We start from the raw sequence: 22,307 nt of genomic DNA, 5'->3' as shown, positions 1-22,307 counted from the left end.
GGTAAATCATAACAATGATTTATCCCTGCATCTAGAGCAAGGGCAAGGCCACTTGTCACACCTGTAATACTCTTGCTGTTACAGTGCTACATAGAATCTGAAGTTTGAACAAGATGCAATGTAACTTGGACAAGGCCAGACACTACTTCCTGTACACAGAGAGGTGATGCTTCTGCATTTCTGTGTCTGCTTTAACAGCATGAATGATGGTTTAAATAAAGCATACATTTCACCATAGTAATCTGCCATTATTAGTTGCTCAAAATGCATCATTTCCTCACAGTGTACATGACATGGCTGCTGAGGGGTGAGATGGTTACTCATCCTGTCCTAGAACAGTTTCATTAGAAACTCAGCAGAGTTTTGCTTTAGCTGTACCCATAGAAAATTCATGAAACTTAAAACGCTGCTAGAGCATGTTGATGATTCTGTATTATCAGTCATGCCTGCCTTTTAAGAAGGATTAACATATGGGATTTAATCCTTATTTTAAAGTTATTATTTTTAAACAACGAAAAGGGTGTTATTTTAACACACTTTTCCCAACTTGTTTGTGTTTATTTGTGTCAAAAAGTTGTGTTTTTTGTTTATTCCATTTGTGAGGAGGGCTAGTGTTCCACTTCATTACAATCTAAGTCAGTTCGTTGGGGGATTTAAGCACCAATATGACTAATTACCAGGATTTCTAGTATCCCCATAGTATATGCACTATCTCAAAAAATTAAGGAAATGGTCAAATAATGAATACTTCTGGTAATGTGAAATGGCCAACCAGTGAATGTGAAAAATATGTGTATACATAAAAACTCCATCAACAAAGTTACTGTATTAACTAACATCCTTTGCTCTCTTTTTCTTTGTAGTCTTTCCTGTATTTGGCTTGGTATATGACAATGTCAGTCCTGGGACATTACAACAACTTCTTCTTTGCTGCTCACCTGCTAGACATTGCAATGGGATTCAAAACATTGAGGACCATTTTATCATCAGTGACACACAATGGTAAACAGGTACTGTATATGTCCACATGTATTTTTCTTTTTTCTGTCATCCTTTTATAAAGTCATTTGCTGTAGTTCTGGTCTGCTGGATCAAGAGATAAATATCATTGCCCATGGAAGACTGCAGCTAGGGGGGGGGGTTATGAAACACAGCATTTCTAAAGAATGTCTCCTGTTCACAATGTAATGAAGCATGTAATCACAAACATTAGACACCACTGATAAATGATGTCCTTGTATGGTATTATACTGTGGCTTTGAACTCTTGTGTCCTCTACTAAGTTTGAATTCTGTAATTGCTGTCTACAGAGACTACAGAAGGCATTTGCACATATTTTGTGCAAGCTAGCAATTTTGCTTTGTACTATAGAATGAAGCTGAGAAAATCTTTTCAACCTGTATCTGTATTACACTGCTTTGATTTATTCAGGTGACTTTGAATGGCAGTGACCTTGGGATATGTGTGACTGCAAAGTGTACAAACAAAGGTTCAGAACTGTAAATACATGGAGTCAAAGAGAAAAGTAATAGGTGGCTAAATATTTACAGAAATATTTTAAACATTTAAGACTATAAAGAACCTCACTTCATGTCATTTAAAAATACAGGGATTCTTATTAAGTTAAACTAAATAAAGACACTAGTCTTAGGGAACAAGGTATCATAGTCTTCATTTGCAAGGTACAAGCACCTCACTTTCTGTGTCATCCATGATAACAATTCTTCTTTTGGCTTTTCCTGGTTAGGAGTCACCACAATGGATCACCTGTCTGTTCATGATTGCCAGTGGAGTTTTACGGTGTCAAGTTTCTAGCCCGGTGCCCAACCTTCTACGGAAGGCACACACAGACACACTCATGCCTAAGGCCAATTTAGATTGTCCAATCCACCTACAGCATGTCTTTGGGATGTGGGAGGAAACCGGAGCTCCCGGAGGAAACCCACACAACCACAGGGAGTACATGCAGATTCCACACAGAAGGCACCCCAGCTGAGGATTGAACCGGAGAACCTCTTGCTGTGAGGTGGCAATGCTAACCGCTGCACCACCGTGGCTGCCCTTCATCAATGATAAAAATGGTTCAAAAATAAATATTTTGAAGTCACCCTGGACTGAAACTTTTTTTTTTTGCATGAACAGCACATGTGCTTAGATGTTATAAGTGCTGACTGGAGCGGCACAAAGTCCCAAATGCAGTTTTGACAAATCATAAAACAAGCACTATGGCTGATGGTGTTGCTTAATGATGGTTGTTCTAAGGGTAGTGTGGTTATAATAAATAGTAGGGGTATAGTGTCCATTAAAAAGTATATTTTTCTGAAACTTAGTGGACATAATTTCAAGAATTTAATTCAACTTTGGAATGCTGATTTCAACCAGGTGGCCAAGAGTCAAGAGGTCTATATCATTTCATCGAAAGGCTATTCAGCGAATAGCCATTCACTGAACACCTATTAAACAAAGCCACTCTTCATCGAACAGCAAATTTTAAGTAGGCAAACAAGTGGTTGGCCAACTGAGTGATTGCAAAAAAAAAATAAATACAATTTAAAACTTGTCAAAGTGGGGGGCTACCTCCCCACATCCCCAATGTGGGGGGTGCTGCATCCCCCACACCCTCCCCTAACAAAATCTACCAACTCTGAGATTGCACTACAATGGGGAAAAGGGCAAATTCCAGACAATAGCCAACCGTTGGTTTGCCCTAGTTAAAATTTGCATTCAATGAATAGCGGCTTCGATAAATATGTGTTCGGTGAATGGCTATTTGCTGAATAGCCATTCAATGTAGTAATATAGACCCGAGTCAAGGCATACAATCTTGTCATGCTGTACAGGTGTAATAATACTAACTGTAGTAGACAGAATAAAGTTACTTTGTGTTGTCCTCATTATACAAGTCTTGTTTTGTTCTAGTATTTTTAGTAGGCAGATACAGCACAATATGGATGCCTTTGCCTTGAAATACAACAGAATAGCCAGGATTGCCTTAGGTACCATATACCTTGCCTATTACTATATCAGCTTTCAGTGCTTGGATAGCATAACAAACAAAATAAATTAATTAGCTTTCATTCAGTCATTTAAGGGACTGGTTATAAATAGGATTCTAATGTATGGCATTCATCTATAACATTCTCTATTAAATACAACTCCTTGACATACTATTTCAGGAGCTTCCAGTATGTGACCACCTTTAGGACATTAGCGTATGTACATCTTTTTTTTTTAAAAGATGTGCAGAGTACCCAGTCAGGTTTTATATAAGCACCTGCTATATGTGGAAGGGTCACCTGAACAAAAACAAGCTACACTGCAGTCAGCATAATTTGAAACTGCATTACTTATGGTATACAGATTTTCTCTATATTTCCTTTTTCATATCATTATCTCACCTACTTTTGGTACAGTAAGTCAGTTCCTGCCTCTACAAAATGTCTGTCATAGTTCTCTAAAAGTCAGATCTGATGTGTTGTCATTTTCATTCATTCCTCAACGTATGGGTATCGGATCTGACTTGGCCGCTTTTCTTACAGACTCTTGGATCTGACTGTTGAGCTCCTCCCTTTATCCTTAATGCCCCTTGCCACTGTATTACCTCAGATAATATCATTGGCCACTCTAACGATTCGGGTGTGGATCACAATCTCTCTTGAGCTGTGGGTTGTAGTTTTTCAAGCATTTGTGAGTAAAAATTAGACTTGATTTTTTCCTTGTAATCTAACCTTTTTCAATACCACTTCGTCCCTTTATTCTTTTTATCATTTTCCGCTTGGTTTCTACTCTTTTTCGGGTAATTCTTGTTACCATTGCTGGTACCTGTCTACCAGAGATAGTCTCTATTTTACCATTCTTGATAATTTTTTCCCTTTCCTCTCTTTTTCTAAAAAAAAAAAAAAGGGGGAAGTTTCTCTTTCGGAGAAGTTTTTCTTTGTCTCCCTTGGCTTTCTTTGTCCTTTCTTTTCCCTTTCTTGGTCATGACTGAGAAGTCAACTGGATTTAAGAAATGCACTTCCTATAGGCACAAGATACACACTTCTGATGCCCACAAGGAGTGTGTTTACTGTTTAGGCCCAAGCCACCTGGATTCCCCCTGTCAGAATTGTGTGGAGTTTAATACCAGGGCCATTAGTGATAGGTGCAATAAACTGGTACTGAAGAGCCTTCTTCCTGCTTAAGACCCTTCTTCATCTGCTTATGTAATGAGGCTCAGCCCCCCAAAAGTCTAAACTTTCTTCTGAGCCAGAGGAGTACAGGATATGCTCTCCTTCTTGGTCACTGAAGTCTACTCCAATGTCAGAGCCACTTGCCAAAATGTCAAAACTCTCTGATCTGACTTCTTCAGATCCAATGCCAGTTGTTTTAAAAATCACCTTGCCTTCAGAGCCATCTGTTCTATCCAGAGCCAATCTCTACAGAGCTCTCATCACCCCTTTTACAGGAAACTCCCAAGAGATTGTCTTATCCTCCATCCACCATCATCTATCAGGTCCTCCCAAAGTCTCTCTAAAACATTTTGCTATCAAAAGAACGAAAATCACAACTGTGAATGGTGATTTCCGCGATGCATATCCTTGACTCATACATATTAAGTAGGTAGTAAGGTTGACGCAACAAGATCGACAACATTCTGTCAATATTAATGTTAGCAACTTCCATTGCCAGCTATGCTTTAAGTCCCTGACTTGTGTACGTCCTTCTGAATGGACGTACACATGAAAGTCGACATTCCGACTGTCGCTCCTACCATGTTCAAGGAGGAAGCTGTTGTGCAACTGAATGTTGACATTTTGACTGTAAACCCTCTAAAACTGATATGGATAGAATGATGAGGAAATTTTCTAGAGCTCAGATCCAGATGGGGGTCCTAACAGCTCCATCTCCCACCAGTCTGTGAGCCTTCAGTCTGTTTCCCATCCCATCTTTTCTCCTTCTCCAATCTGACCAGTGATCTTGGAGCTGTCAGATACAAAAGCCCAGAGAATCGATGTGTTGAATCTGAAGATAGCTTTTTCCTCAACTCTGACTGTATCCCTGACTCATTCAGCACCAGAGCTGGATTGGGGGGGGGGTATTTTTGATTCAGAGGGTTTTGTAACCATTACTTCCCCTCAGAACCTCAGCACTGAATAGCTCAGATCTGACTCCTAACTCGGAGCAGAGATCTGGGGAGGTCAGAGCTTGACAGCACTGGGAGTTTCAGCTCCTGTGAGGTTGGCTACAGCTTCTTCTGGTCCTTCTGCCTTTGAGGTGGTGGAGAGGGTATTTTCTCATCCGACCTCACTTTTGATTATTACTTCTTTGGATCCTAACCATATGCATCCTTTAGATCTAGCTTCTGAGCCTCATCTACTTATTCCACAGTGACAGCCAACCCATAAGAGCTTCAAAGCAGTTCCAATCCAGGAACTTCTCACTTCTTCCAAGACCTCTCCAGATTATCCAACTGAAGAGGTTCCCCAGAAGAGGTTGTGTAAGAGGAGACACTTAGATTCCCCCCAGGAATGTCTGACTGAAGACACCAATTTTGATAAAGGGGAAAGGGTCCCTCAAATCACCACCAGATGACATCTCCTTTGTAGGCATTCTAGAGATCCTTCACCAAAAAGGTGGTTGGTCTTTGGGTCTAGCCCATCTATATCTTGAGTTATCCTCCAGCAGATGACCTCACAGACCTTGTCTCCCACCAGTCTTGGAAGAAGAAACATACCATAGAACCAATTCCCCACTGTCCGGACAAGATTCTAGCTTCATCCCCTTTTTGAGTAAAGGAATTCCTGCAGATGCAATGGTTGCTGTGACAGCTACAAAAATGGAGTGGGCTGAAATGTTCTCCACCATTCGCCCCTGTAATAGAGAGTCTTGGTTGTTAAAGAAGTTTGAAAAGCGTATCTACATGTCAGTGACTTTTTCCTTACAGTTGCTTAATTATTTGGCACATTTCACTAGATTACAGAGAGACTTAATTAAGGAACTCTCAAACTCTACCCTTGGATCCATGTCAGCAGAGGAACAAAAGCTTTTTTTTCCTTGCAAATGGCTACCCTCCAATCCATATCTAATGCATCCATGATGTTAATCTCTCATGCAGCTGAAGGTTCTGCATAGCCACAGAATCAGCCATTGCCATCAGAAGACATGCTTGGAAGTGTTTGTGGAGCCCTTCAAGTCTTCTTTCATCAATGTTCCCTTTGATGGATTTTCCTTGTTTTGGCCCACTGTTAAAGACATACTTTCCCTTGATGAACAAGATGGAAAGACCTTATCTGCCATGGGAATCCGTTTTTCTACCCGACAATGGTCCTTTTCCAGGGATGAACATGATGGGAAAAAGATGTAGTTCTGAAAATCCCAAGGTCCTTTACAGGATTCATGAGGGGAAATTTCTCCCAGAGACAGAGGGGGAAATAATAAAGAAGATGCCGTCCTCATGAAAGAAGGGGTCCACAAAACCAAGGGTTCTGGGTTTCCTTTATGGAAGGCCCTTTCAGTGCTCCTGAAGGGTTGTAAGACTGTTTTTCTCTGAAGGCAGTTAGGTATGCTTGTCTTTGCACCCAGACACCTGGGCAGCCATCACAAAAGATTCTTGGGTGCAAAGGATCATATCCAAAGGATATTTCATTCCCGTTTTATAAAGTCCAACAGCCAAATAGAAATGTTTCCCCACTGTACCACCCAATCAGTGGGAGTTAGCAGCTCTAAAATTCCAAAAGCTGCGAGACAAGAGAGTCATCCAAGACGTACCACATGAACAAAGAGGATCCAGAGTTTACTCAGGTTCTTTTTAGTGCCAAAGAAAACAGGGGACCAGAGACCAACTTTGCATCTCAGTCAGCTGAAGCAGTTTATAAAGAATGTCATGCTCCAGATGGTCACTGTTCAGTCCATATTGCCTCTTCTGTGGAAGGATAACTGGATGTGCTCCATAGATCTCCAAGTTGCTTGCTATCATATCAAAATGAACAGGTGTTCTCAGAGGTATTTGCACTTTCAGCTGGGGGCCAGTCATTACCAGTTCAGAGCCTTGCCCCAGGGTTTTCAGCAGATATATGGCAGTGGTGGCAGCTCATCTCAGACTGCATGGGTTCAGAGTGTTTTCTTATTTGGAAAACTGCCTCCATACTGCTCCAACCAGGCATCTACTCAGGGAAACCAGGGATTACTTGCTCCATCTGTTTCAGTTCTCCAAATCTCATCTTCAGCCAGTTCAAATTTTGGAGTTCATAGGAGGTTACCTGGACAGTATCAATCAGTTGGCCTTTCTTTCACAAAACAGCGTTCACACCTTGAGACTATATGTCATTCAGATTTTATCAAATCCTTCTGCTCCAGCAAAACTGGTACTTCAGGCATTAGGTTCTATGGCTGCAACAATTACTCTACTACCCACTGCTCACCTTTACATGCAAATTCTGTAGTGGACTATGGCAGTAAAATGGTTGATACATTGACAACCTTTGATTCATCATGTAAAGCTTTCTCAGGTTTGCAGGGGCTCCCTAGTTTGTTGGATCCAGTCCAATGACATTTGTTAGGAACATCATCTTATCCTTCATCCCCCAATGGCCACATTGATCATGGATGCCTCCCAGTTTGGGTGGATGGGGGGCATTTCTTGCAATGGACTTTTCAAGGCACATGGTCTCCAGAAGAGACCATTTTTCATATAAATGTCTTCAAGATGAGCCTGTTCCTTTTAGCAGTGTGGGCCTTTCAGAACTCTCTTCCTGTAGGAACAATTGCTATCCTGATGGACAATATGTCAGTGGTATGGAACATCAACAAACCATGGGAACCAGGTCCTACCCCCCTTTGCTGAGGAGCAATGAGAGTCTGGCAGTGGATGATGATCTCCAATTGCTTTCTTACAGCAATGCACGTACTGGGGAAACCCACCGTTTTAGCGGACAAGCTCAGCAGAACTACTCTGATGTCTCATGAGTGGTCTCTCAATCATACAGTGGCAGAAGGGATCTACCACTGATGGGGTTTACCTTGCTGCAATCTTTTTGCCTCACCCCTCAACAACAAATGCAGCAGGTTTTTTACTCTAATTCCCCCTCAGTGGGAGTCATTTGAGAGATGCTCTAGTTTACATTTGACTCTCCAGTCTCCTGTACACTTACCATCCCCTACCATCTGCTGCTTTCTGGGCCATATCTTCCAATGATGATATTTATGTTGCAGCCAGTTGGTCCAGTTCTCATACCTTTTTTGTTCATTACAAGTTGGACATCATATCCAGGAACAGGACTGCTTTTGGTTCTGTGGTACTCAGGGGCATCCTTTCATGAGGGCCACCCAGAGCTATCGTAGCAGGGGAACTCTGCCCCATACATTGAGGAATAAATGAAAATGAGAACATCAGATTAAAAGTTATGTACTCACTATATCTATGCATCTGCGTTGTCCATTTTAATTCTTCCTCAACTTCCCAACCCCCTACCTGCTTTCCTTTATTTGGGAGTGACCTAATAAGAGTTTTTTGAAATCACTGTTCCTGTTCGAGCCCCTGTGCTATTCCTTTCCTTTTTGTAAATTCTATTCTCGACCATTATATAGTGACAGCAAACTCAGTCTGAGGTAATACAGTGACAAGAAGCATTATGGGTAAAGGGAAGAGCTCAAGAGTCAGATGCATGAGTCTGGAAGAAAAGTGGTCAAGTTGGATCTGAGGTTAGATCCGATTCCCATGCGTTGAGGAAGAATGAAAACAGACAAAACAGATGCATAGTTATGGGGAGTGCATAACTTTTATTATCTTATCTTACACTGGTTCAGTTTAGGCACATACTCTTTTCATGTGGAGTAATAATTTTCTTAACTATGTTACTTCAGTCAGTGCACTTTCATCTCAGTATGCAGATTAATTCCCTTAGGTAACAACTAAATCAATGCATTTATGACCAGAATTTATGGAATAATACAATAAATATATCTTTACTTGAGCTTTATGTATCGGCTTTATTTGACAAATCTTCTCTTCCTTGATCTGCTCTGCAAACTGACCGTGTCCAGGTGGATCTTCCCAGTAAAAAAAATAATTAAAGAAATTAGCAGCCATCAGTAATAACTAAGCTGGCTTAGATGATTTAAGGGTTGTACTTCTAATGATCTTCATTGCATGGTCCTGGCTTTCATGTATTTAGCATTTCATTTATTTATTTTTTGCCATGCAGAATAGAAAACCATTCTCTTTAGATCATTTACAGGTTCAGCCTGGGTTTACAAAAATAGAGAGTGACTATAAAGTAGAATGAGTCAGAGAACATGCATGCAATTTTGTTTCTTAACATTCGTAGGTTTTACTGCAGTTTAAAAAAAACTGAAAATGATGTACAATATTTGTACATTTAAAAAGTCATGTAGAGGGAACATGTGTAGTATCAGGAGTATTGGGGTATCAGCAGTGGGTAGGATTGAAAAAGGAGGGGACAGATAGAGGAGATGTTCAGAAGATGGGGGATGACAAAAAAGGTGAGGAGAAGAAAGATTGGGTAAAGGAATTAAAAAAAATTGGCAGATACTTAGTAATAATATTTAGACAGAGCAAAACTAGTAAATGTTTGATATGAAGGATTAGGTCACACTGTTGTTGTGGAAGCATTCCCATTTTGATTATTTAATAAGGATTATTTAAGTTTAAGCCTAAATATTTGAAAGAATATAATGGACTTTATGAAAAGTGGGTAGGAATTCCCAGATTTATTTAGTTTTCAGCGTTTGTTTACTGAGATTGTCTGTCTGGGCATGTTACCCCTTTTCTGTAGAAGAGTATCCTGTTATTTGTTTAACAAAATGCCAACATTTCTTTTGATTGTACTACATTTTCATTTGAGCTTGTTAGTATATGAAGTTTACATTTCTGATGTTGTGATTTTTTTACTGCATTTCTCAGTAAAGTGTTCACTTATTGGATATCAGAAAAAAGAAACATATTTGTAATGGGACCATTTGTCATCTTGCAATTTGCAAAGAGCTTTAAGCTCTTTAGCTATCTTCAGGTTTTGGGGGGTGGTGGGGGTTCATAGACTTGTCATTTTTTGTAAGGATTTGTCCTACAATGAAAGGAAATTGTTATGGTGGAGGCAACCTGATCTGGTTCTTCTAGGAAAAGTATGAGACCAGTTGTTTTGTTTGCGTTCATTAACGGAGGACTTTGGTTTACTTTTATGGCCTTAGGCAGAACTTAATGAGTGTGTGTGTGTGTGTGTGTGTGTGTGTGTTTTTATGTGTGTGTGTGTGTGTGTGTGTGTGAGGAGGAGGGGGGAAGAGATGTTTTATTATTTATTTACTTTTAGGAAACATGGTAGGGCAGTGTTATTTCATAGATGAGAGATGAATGGGCAGATCTAATATAATTTTAAGGTTATTGGTGACTACTATGTGTAGAGGTACTTGTCTTCAAGATTTATAATTAGACTTAATAGGTCTGTTAACTTTGAATAAGTTCTTCTTTGGTTAATAAATGTCATTCCTCTTGTTTAGGACACTTGCATTAAAGTTTCCTCCTAGTTTTACAGGATCTCATTTTTGAGGAGTGGAAATTTAGACAGTTATCTGGGAAGGAGGAGTATACAGTAACTAATGTGAGAGTGTGATGTTTGAAAGGTATTACATTAATAGCTAGATTTACACTATGTACTTGGCGGTTTATGCAGGAACCTGTTTTGTATTAAAACTGGTTATAGGAAGCTGAATGTATGGTAGCTGAAGGAGTGAAGTTATTCAGCAATTTCATGTACATATTTTCCAACAAGTATACCACTAAACAGCTATACTTGGAGGTTTCAACATCAGTGCCATTATTGGCACACTACACCCTCTAAACAAAATATTCAGTCTCTATAACATTTAGTGAAACAACCAGCAAGACCTATATCAGCAACAGGGATTAGTTCTGCTGTTGATATCATTATCACTAACTTAAAGCATAAATGCTTTAACATAACCATCTTTTTATATACTCTGACCATTGTGCAGCAGCATCAACATGGTCTTGCAAGGACAAGGAAATAACCCCACCCTAGCATACTGACTTATAAATATATTCAAAAAAGCCATGCACATTACCCAATTAAATACTACAGACTGATTCCCCATATTTAACCTCACTGACAACTTCACTTAAATAGGTTCATAGATTCATAGGTTGGTACTAGGCTATCGGCCCTAGGGCTTATACAAGCCTAGCCATAACAATTCCCTGGCTATTTCTTCCCACAATATTTACTTCCCTGGACCCCTGTCTAGCAGGACGACTGACATGATCCCCAGGGTGAATTTCCTATCTCCCATCCAATCATCAAGGTTCCTTTTGAAGAGGGCCAAAGAGGCACTCTGCTTGACATGTATGGGCAGTCTGTTCCAGAGTCTGGGGAGTCTCTGGGTCAGGAACCTATCCTTCCAGCATGTTTTGTTCATTGTGATGACAAGGTTTAGATGCCTGGGGCATGTGGCTCTGAGGGATTGGGATTTCTTTAAGTGTAGCATGTCCAACAGATCTGGGTTTGACATGGCCTTGTATGTTAAGCAGAGATCACCTCTGAGTAGACAATATGCGACAGAGTATAGCTGGAATTTTTTTAGATGGTCAGCATAGGGCATCTGCTTTAGGCCTGTGATTCTTTTAGTGAGGTATTTCTGTGGCCTTTCCAGTTGTTGTAGATGTCTTGAGAGGTACATACCAAATGGGGCATTGTATTCTATAATGGGTCTAATGAGGGATGAGTACAGTGGGACAATGACCTCCTTTTTTCTGGATGAAAAGCCCTTAGTGATGAGGTGTGCCACATAGAAGGATTTCCTGACTGTTGTGGCGATGTGGTTATCGAAGGTGACACCACTGTCCACCTGTGTCCATAAGTCTCTTATCACACTTTCGATGTTTAGTGTACTGCCACCTATGTGGTAATTCATGGGTACATGTTTTTTCCCAAAGGGGATAACTATACATTTCTTGGCATTGCTCTTGAGCCCATGGCTCTGGCACCAAGCATCTGTTTCTGTAAGGTCCTTTTGTAGAATATCACATCATTTGGGGATTTAATAATGGCTCCCAGTTTGCAGTCATCTGAAAACTTTGTTAGCCAGACTTCCTTAGTGTTGGCCTGTACTTCAGAGAAGCAGTTGCCAAACAAGAGCAGTCGCAGGACTGAACCGAGGTACTCCACTTGTCACTTGTCTGGAGCTGGATTTGGAGTCGACTATTTTTACAGTGTGGGTTCTGTCAGTAAGCCAGCTGGCAATCCATCGAAGATTTCCATTTTCTGCACTGTAGTGAGATCTCGGAGTTGGTATATTTAAGTAGGGGGGAGTGCACGTGAGAGGTGTGGGGGGCTTGCCCCCCCTGCTTAGAGCATTTTTTTTTTTATTTTCGTGTGTGTGTGTGTGTGTGTGTGTGTGTGTGTGTGTGTGTGTGTGTGTGTGTGTGTGTATATATATATATATATATATATATATATATATATATATATATATGCATATAGACATATACTTATTCTGCATTTCTGCATTTCTGTTCACTGATTGCATTACAGTCTAACTCATTTCATATAACCTGTGCTGAGCTGTTCAGTGGTGGTTTGCAGTGCCCTGTATAAAGCAGGTACCTGGATTTGTATTTTAATATATAAAACTTCCTCTGCTATTTTCTCAACTATCTAGCTGAGTGTAGAGCAGCTACTTTGCCCACTGAGAAGCATTACCGCAATAGTGTTGTTTTAGATCAATCCTAGGCCTGTCCTCCAAGCCCAGAAATTCCAAACCCTAATTGCACCAATCCTCATAGGTCACAAAAAAGTGGATCCACAGCCATGAATGTGCACTTTCCTACTGTCTCTTTAGCCAGCCTGGTGGAAATTGGCATCCTGAGACAATGTAGCAATTGTCTTATGTTTACTGACAACCACCTTATTCTTAAGCAGTGTGGCCCATTATGTGAGAGATGTAATTATACTGTGTTTTGAGGGCAAAGCTCTCACTTACAGACACTGAAATCTCCAGATAGGCTGCCAGTAACACACACACTACACTTGCTATGGATCAAACACATAAACTCACATATGCTGAGGCTCTTAAATTCCACAGGTCTCTCATACTCTGGCCTCACAGGCCTCCCAAATACTCCATATAAAGACAGCACTCCCCAGGAAATATACAGCCACATCCCACAATGTTTCAGACTAAAAGCCTTTAAGGTAAACTGCCACACAACCCAATATATTGGTCATTGGAGAGACTGTTGTGAGACACACTGATGACCTGTTAACTAGGCTGTGCAAGGAAACAGTCACCATTCATTGCCTATGAGGGTCAAATATCTGCCAGATCACACATGCACCAATGATATTGAACCACAGGTACCAGTATGACTTTGTCATAGTCCATGTGGGTGTTAATGACCTGAGACATACTTCCCTGCACTATTTGAAGAGAGATATGACTGAGCATTTTGATTACATGTCCCAGGCAAGTTTGAGCATAGCATTGTGCAGCATTCTACCTTCTCCAAAGATGATACCACAGTATGAAGAGAAGATGATTGACATTAACAATTGATTTCATTACTGGTATCATTCTAAGGGGGTCCACTACTTGTTAGCTTTGGAGGACATGACTGACAGACCACTCTGCTTCAACAGGGATGGTCTGCAACTGTTCCCACTAGACTTTTGGATAGTGGGCAAAACGTTATCTACCCTTATAGTGCCTTTTCAGGCAATGCTAACCTGACAAACTTTCCAACACAGTAAATTCTACACAGGATAAACTATAGGTGCTACTCAATGCTAATAATCTTAAAAAAAAGCTCCGGTCCCTGGGAGTTCTCATCAGTCTGGAGAGTGTTGACATCCATGCAGTTACTGAGACATGGTTTAAAGCCACAGGAGTCATGACCCTGTCAGTACAAGGATATAATGCCTTTTAACATTTAGACCAACTACCTCAGAAGACAGGACAAGAGGCAGAGGTGTATCAATTTACATAAAAGGAAAACACACCTCAGCATTGTTCAAATAATATGACATGTCTGAGTTACTCCATGTCCAACTAACTGTAGGTAAAGTGCAGTGCCATATCCTTGCTAGCTACAGGTCCCAGTCTATGACCCAGTGTAACTATACCACATGCTTTAATGTACTGGAGTCACTCACAATTTAGTCCAACACCATATTCATGGATGATTCCAACTGTCTCACCATAAACTGGGATACATACACAACTACTAATAGGCAAACTGAAAGATTCTTGGATTTTGTCACTGCAAACACTCTGGAACTATGAAAATATCTTGGATTTTGTACTCACAAATATGAGGGAATGTTTCATCCCTCTGTTGTGAAATGTTCTCACTGGTCAACTCAGATCACAAAGCAGTCACCCTTGAAATAAATATAAATACTGAACTCTCAGCAAACCCCCAAACCTTTAAGAACTTGTCCAGGTTAACAGCTTTCTATTAAGTGATGGCATAGCTAAATTTCCAAGCCCCCAAACTCAGAGAACACAGTGGCCTATGCAGAGTTTTTATGTAAAACCTGTAAATAACTGCATAGAAACAGCAGTACAAACCAAAGTAAACTTAGGACAAACTCAAAAAAAATAAAAAAAACAGTATAAATAGGTTGCACATCAAAAGAAAGAAAATCCTATTAAAAAATAGGAAAGGCTATCCCCAAAAGACACAAAAAAACCCTCCCTCATCAGTTTCAACAAGCAACTCAGGGGAATAATCAAGTCCACCAAAGCAAACTTCGAGGCAAAAATAACTTCCCAGGCTAAGGATATTCATAAGGCATTTTTCTAATATGTACACAACCTTAAAGGGGACACTCAACAGTGTGTTGAGCTAATAGTAAGTGGAACTTCCTATGCCAAACCAGGGGTCATAGCAAATTTGTTGGACAATAAATTTAGCTCCAATTTCACCCACCTATCTTGCTCAGTTCCCCCACCAGAAATATAGAGCCATAAGTTTGACTAGACTTATATGCAAGGTCATGGAAAAAGTTATTGTGGACCTGATAAACAAGGGTATAGGAAATATTCAAAGCACAGAAGAGCCATGGGCAAGGGCAAAATGGTACATGCTGCCTACCTTGACCTGGTAAAGGCATTTGACACAATACCTTACTTGGGTAGTAGAGACAGACTTACAAATTTAATATTAAATCCTTTTGTCACCCAATGGATAGCCAAAAGGCTCACAGACAGGATACATGAAGTTAGGGTGGGGGAATCCACCTCCACCAAAAGGCCTGTTACTAGTGGTGACCCACGGGGCTCAGAACTGACACATCTCCTGTTTGAAATATACTTCTCTGAAGTCAAGGCAAATGTAGAGAGCCTTTGACTGACCAAATGTGCTGATGACTGCAAATTGGATGCGATCATTGAATCCCCCAAAGATGGAGATATTCTCCATGAGGGTCTGATACAGACCAATAACTGTTGCCAGAACTATGGCCTAAGGCTCAGTGCAAAAAATCAATAATTATACCCTTTCAGAAGATGACCACCCAACAAATTACAACAGTGATAACATTCCCCTAAGTGTTGACCCAGTGGTAAAGGACTTGATAACTCAGGGTGACAATTACCTTAACTTTGATAACCATGTGTCCATAGTAGTGAGAACATCCCTCTAGACAGCGCAACTTATAAGAAAGAGCATGGCATCCAAATCTAAGGAGATCATAGTCCCACTGTATTCAGCCCTCATTAGACCAATAATCAAGTAAAACGCATCCTTTGGCATGCACCTGACCAGACATTTGCAACAGCTGGAGTGGTCACAGAGGTTCCTCATTAAAATAATACAGAGTATAAATAATACATCCTATGTGGACCACCTCAAAACCCTGACACTATATTTACTCTCCTACAGATTACTAAAATTACCCTATCTAAGGCTCTAAACCTCATATATGACATAAACAAACGTGTTGGAGGAACAGTTATGTGTCTCAGAGATTACCCCTTCTCTGGAACAGACTCCCTGTTCATACTAAACAGAGCTCTTCCCTAAGACTATTCAAATGCAGTTTGGACAAATGAATGGAAAATCACAAATTCGCTCCTGGCTTGTCACTTGTGGCCCTTATGGACAGGGGCAGCTTACAGATGCCCTAAGGCACAGGTATATACCAAAGCCATTCTAGCACATGGGTTTAATAATTGGGAAAGTTAGGGCATGAATAGCCAGGCTTAAAAAGGCTGTATGGCCATTAGCCTAGTAATATCCTATGATCCTGTGATCTTATGATCCTATGGAATATGGTATTGGAAATCTGGAAACAATAGGAATCCATTGCCCAACTACACCAAAATTGCATACAGCTAAAGGGAAAAGCAAGAAGAGCAACCAGACGTTCATCATTCACACTGCTGAAGTAGTTTTTAGGCCAGCTTCACAGTGTTTTAGTTTCCTCACATAGCTTCACTCTGAGTGCTGATTGGCTAGCCCCAGTAGAAAAAAATCAGCAGTTGTAGATTTCTTCAGTACTTTTTTGGTGAGGCAGCAAAGCAGCTTTACAGGAGCAGCAATCAGTTAAACCTTCATTTCTGGCAGGTAGGACTCTGTTGGTGAACCCTTCCACACAGAAAATAGTGTTTAAAATTATTTTCTGACTAGTGGAGGTACTTCCCTTTAAGAAACCTGGTAATTATCAACAAACACTGCCTTACTGGCATTCAAGTAGAAGTACCCTGCTATTTTTCTTTCCTCTTTGCCTGTCTGTGAGTGTGCTTGACCAATCACCCAGCAGTACAAAAACTGCCTTTCAGACGCACAGATAAGACCCTTCTAGTTTTCTAGTCCCATAGTAAGAGAAGGATCTCTTGGAAGACTGCTTCTTGTTCCAGGTCTCTTTAGCTGCTGAGCTCACACAAGAGACCTTTTTGGGTTTTATTTCCTCCCTCTGCATTTTTCTATCCATGCTTTAACAGTGTATTCTGCTGTTTTGCTTGTTTTTTTCTGTTTGGAAAATTATTTGTGCTTGGGTTTTTACATTACTTGCAGTATAGGATTTATACTGTTCCTGTGGGTGTTTAACCCTTGTAATGTATTTTATGGTCATTGGTGAATGTTTAACTGAGTTTCTGTACTAAGGCTGTTTTAGTACAGTTTCTCTCATGGCCTCATGCTTCCAGAGCTGTAAGTTAATCACATCTCTCATTACTGTTGATTAAAAGCATCATTTGAAAGTTTTGACAGGAAAACTTGCTGTTTTTGCAAATATTTCTTTGGGGTTACGATTATTTGAGATAATGGGATATGCTTACAGCATTTTAAGTGATTTTATTCATTTAACTGTCAGTTTGTTGCCATTTTGTATGTTAAACGAAGTTTTCACAAACTTATACTTTATTCCTTGCTTAAAGTTGTTCTATGCTGTGTCTAGTCATTTGGTGCTGAAAGTAGCTTTTGTTTATTAAAATTTGGGGACTTTGTGATATGTATTTTATGTGTTGAACTATATTACTGCAACTACTGTCATTTTACTTAGTGCAGTGTTCAAAACAAGTATCTCTGCAGAAATGGACTTCAGATTGCTATTTAGAGCAAGAATAGTGGAATTTGTCCATTTATTATTGGGTTGACTGTGCAGCCAGTATATGGTATTGATGTGAATAATTTTTTTGTTCCCTGACTTGATGGACTCAGATACAGTGCCTGCCACCACCATCACCACCATCTACCCCTTGTGCTCCTTTAACAATATAGAATAAATCAAGAAATATGTCTCAGGCTTGTGACCCCACAGTAGCCTTGGGCAGTGTATCACACCAATTGCCATATTTTGCTTCCAGCTCTCCCATTGTTGTGTTAGTACAACAACTGTGCATGACACAAGGCTCAGACACATCCTCCAAAGCTGTACCATTGTCTGGGTCAGGTATGGAAGAACCAAACTGTTTAGGTGTAGGAGAAATCAGGGGTGCAGAATCTTTTGCTAGTATTGCTACATCTCCCCTCAGGGATTCTCCCACTAGTGTAGAGAATGCAAAAAAAGAGTGAAAATATTTTGCAGTGCAACAGTCTCAGACTGTGTTTCTACCTGAGCTCGTGGCTATAGCTAGATCCATTGTTCAGGCAGTTGATTATGGGGTGCAAACCTGGGTTATGAGTAACACCGGCACTTCCACCCTGTTCAACCACCCAAAGATCTTAATTTTGAAGGGGATACGGATTCAGAGGTTTTGGAAGTGTCAGAGTCTGATCAGTAAGTTTGCTTTGAGAAGGAACAAGTTCAGAAACTCAAATAGATGTTTTCTTTCACCAAATGCTAACTAGATTTAGGGAAGGGTTAAACAGGAAGCAATCATCGGCTGGCCCAGAGACCAGCAGGGTATATTATGTTTTGGAGGATGAGGCCCCAGATATTGCAAGTTTCCCTTCATAAATACCAGCGTTGGAAGATGTTTTTAAGAAAGCTTGTAATTCTTCTTTGCTGATTGCGTCTCTGCCTAAAAAAGTGTTTAAGAAATTGAGGGTGCACTCAATCATGTGTGGCCTCCAAGCCCCCTTATTTTCAGACCCTGGTTCTGTGTCAGTAGCAATGTCATCCATTAAAATGACTATGTCTTCATCAAACCCAGTCCCTTCAAATAAGCTAGGGAAGTGGCTAGAATCTTAGAGAGAAAGAAGCTCAGAGCAGTCCATCATGGTAGCTTTTAAAGTGTTTAGCTACTAGTGTGACATGTAGAAGTTTGTGTTGAGGTGTATGTGTAGTTTAGATGAGTTCCCTGCAATGCTACCTGCTGAATACAATTTTAGATGAGTTCCCTGCAATGCTACCTGCCGAATAAAAAGTTTATGCCAACAATATTGTTTATAATGTTTCACAAAGTGTCTAAACATGTTTAAAGAGTGCCTTGGAGGAGAAAATACTATTTCTTGAAGTGCAGCAAAGTCAGTGGTGGTAAGTAGGTATTCTTGGGTGCACAGCCAAAACTTTTCTGATGAGTTAAAAAATAAGATTATGAATGTGTGTGTTTGATACAGCAGCTAATCAGATCCTTAAATGCTAGGATGACAGAGGTAAACTGATGCCATGGGTGTCACAAATGTTCCATATTCCCATGTTTCTTCCAATAAACAGGATAATTTACATCAGCCGAACTAAGTCACTGCTGAACAAAAACCAAGGCACCAAAAGGAAAATGGCAGGATGAGAACGCCACCAAACCTAACAAGAGGTAGAGAGAGAAGTGAGCAAACGCTTACGGAAAACCCAAGAAATGCTGCAAATATGTTTTCAAAGAATGGTGCTTTCCTCCTTGGCTGCTGCTGTTAAAATTCTTGTCAAGATGCTTCTCCTTGTTTCTTCTTTAAAAGAACTTTTATTAAAATGATATAAAACAAAAAACAAAATAAAAGCTACAACCTAACCATTTGAAGGTTAGCGTTGTAACGCAAAAATGCAAATGGTTAGGTTGTAGCTTTTATTTTGTTTTTTGTTTTATATCATTTTAATAAAAGTTCTTTTAAAGAAGAAACAAGGAGAAGCATCTTGACAAGAATTTTAACAGCAGCAGCCAAGGAGGAAAGCACCATTCTTTGGAAACAAACCTAACAAGTGGGGTGCTTTTCCCAAAAAGGATACCCCCCTTCCAATTTATGACTATTTTCAGGTGTGGCATCTGTCTTTCTCAAGTCTTCCTGCGTGTGCCCTGTTTAAAATTCAGCTCTCAACAAGGCTATGTGGCTGTTAGTGGTTTTTGACAAATGGGTGCTCAGCATGATTTATAGTGGTTACAGGTGTCAGAGAAAAAACTTCCACCTCCATTCGAGAGGGCTGCACCTCACCCACCAGACCAAACTTTGTTATTCTTTCCTATACTCTAGCAAATGCCGGACTCAATGTTCATGGAACCAGTCCCTCCCTCAGAGAGAATGAAAGATTTTTACTGCAGAATTTTTTTTGTTCTCACAAAAGAGCTAACATTGAGAAGACCAGTGTTGGTCCTATCTTTTCTGAATGCTTTTGTCAAGGTCCCCAAGTTCAAAATGTTCAGCCTGCAGACAGTGCTTTATGGTGACCCTGGACTTGAGGGATGCATATTATCATATCCCCATTGCTCATTACTTCAGGAAATATTTGAGATTTGCTGTATCTAGTCCAGATGTGGGGAATGCCTCAAATAGATCTGTTTGCCTTCTTTCAAAAAGACAGACGGAGAAATTCTGTTCCAGACATCCTCATGGAGGATAGAATCATTCTCACGCCCTTGGATGGCAATGTTCCTGTATGCATTTCCACCATTTCCACCGATTCACAAGGTACTTCTGAAGGTTCCGAAAGTAATGCAAAGATCATTGTGATGACTCCTGTTGGCCCAATCAGTCTTGGTTCTCCCTTCTAATGGTATTGGCCAAGGTCAATTACCACAGAATTCCTCATACTCTGGATTTACTCCGTCTCAGAGGCAACTTCAGCACCTCAGTCTGGAGCAACTATAACTGATAGCCTAGATGATTCAGTCTTGACTCCGCTTAGATACTTACTTCATGAAGATGTGCAGCAGGTGTTAAAGAAGGCCAGAAAAATCTGCTTCTAGAAAATCTTATGTTTACAAATGGATATGTTTGTCTGAGTGGTGCCTAAATGGAAACAGAGGGTCCCTTGATGTTAACATCTCTCTAATCTTAAAATATTTGTGTGAGTTTCTTCAGGATGGCTTATCATATGCATCCATTAAGGTACATGTAGCTGCCATCTCTGCCTGTCTGCCAGTAGATTCCCTCTTTCTTCTTCTGTCTCTTCATGAAAAGAGTATTCCATATGAGATCCCCCCTCACAAGCAAATTCTTCCTTCATGGGATCTTAACTACATTCTGGAAAAATTAACCTTACCAACTTTTAAACCATCTCACCTACTATGGCAAGGCGAATCCAGGCAAGGCAAAGGAGTTTTCACTAGAGCCTTTTCTGCTTCAGTGGCACATTTGAAAGGAGTGGACTTTAGAAATATTCTACAGGCAGAAACTTGATCCTCTGTCCATACCTTTTCAAAGAAATACAGGATAAATGCCATTTCTAGATTTAGAGCAGGCTTCGCTAGGGCCATTCTCCAGGGGATCCTGGATCCTTATCCTTCCTCCTCCCAGGTTGGCTAAGCTTTGGGAATCTACCCAAATGCCAGGAAAGCAGTGTACTTGTTGAACATAGTGTAGTTGCATTAAATCCTACTTACATGTAACAGTAGATGGTCATAGAACACACTGCCTTAATGACAGTATCCAACCAACCCCTCCCCCCATTTTGGATGTCCATAGTTTGGTGTTAGAGTTGCCACTGAGTTGTATGCAGAAGCCCTTATTGTTATGTGTGTATATGTGTTTTTTGGTTTGGAATAGTAGATGTTCACAAAGCTTGTGTTTTCATCTTGTCATCCTACTGGACCCTAGAAAACAGAAATAGTCCTGTCTGTGCATCAGTAGGTCTGAAAGGCAATCCCTGTAATACAGGTGATTGCTCCATAGCACCCATAGACAGGTAGAGGGATGGACTCTGAGCTTTGGTAGACTGCCAGACAAAGGGTAGCAGGGCATTACTACCTGAATGCCACTAAGACAGTGTGTTCTATGAAAACATTACTGTTACAGGTAAGCAGGAACTATGCAACTGCACTTTGTTCACAGTATCAGAAGTTTCCTTTCAGGGACTTTTGTTTTTTGCTACATGAGTTTTAGAGGTAACTGAGGACTATTTTGTGGGAAAGAATGTACTGCTTGCATCATCGTTGAATGTTGTGACTAAAAGTTCTATTCTGGGATGGGCAAAATTGTGATTTATTTGTGTAGTTTTATGGTGTGACTCTCAGCTGTGATCAAGTCATGAACAACTTACTATTCATAATGCAGATGCATCCTTTGATCTTTTTTTGTGGAACATGAAATACTTATACCTGCAGGCTCATAGCTAATAGTAGTTTTCATAAATGCATGGTGAACCCACAACCTGATAAAACCTTATTCCGTGTTGTTTCTTTATGCATCATGTAGCTGTTTAATTGACCATGGTTGTTGTAAGTACTCCTGGGGATATGCATTTTCTGAAAGTCTACACAGGAAGGAGGGCTTGCTACATTTTTTCAGACTGTTGTACGTCCTTTGTTTCTAGAAGCCAAATTGTCTGTACTAACAAGACTCTAGATGTGTACAAAATGAGGACTTCGGTCCCACTCATCTTGAATATGGTGGGTTAAGGGGCAGACATGCTTTATCTTATTTTAGAACACTGCCTTCACCAGTTAGGTTGTTTTATCAAGAAGGTGACTGTCTAACCACAAAAGCT

The 22,307-nt window shown here is 40.3% G+C and overlaps 1 protein-coding gene across 1 annotated transcript in view; it reads left to right on the top strand.

Annotated features, from left to right (window-relative positions):
- Positions 1-22,307, top strand: part of RYR2 (ryanodine receptor 2) — a 6,224,161-nt gene that overhangs the window by 5,848,657 nt on the left and 353,197 nt on the right. The window contains exon 99 of the mRNA XM_044059048.1: positions 864-1,010. Within this exon, the coding sequence (XP_043914983.1) occupies positions 864-1,010 (147 nt within the window). The remainder of the gene's footprint in view (positions 1-863; positions 1,011-22,307) is intronic.

Source organism: Protopterus annectens, chromosome 1.part2 (assembly GCF_019279795.1).
Source record: "Protopterus annectens isolate FY-2018-M chromosome 1.part2, PAN1.0, whole genome shotgun sequence".
Classification (NCBI taxonomy): domain Eukaryota; kingdom Metazoa; phylum Chordata; order Ceratodontiformes; family Protopteridae; genus Protopterus; species Protopterus annectens.
Note: the sequence above shows the minus strand (reverse complement) of the source record. Positions and strands in the feature narration are given on the sequence as shown.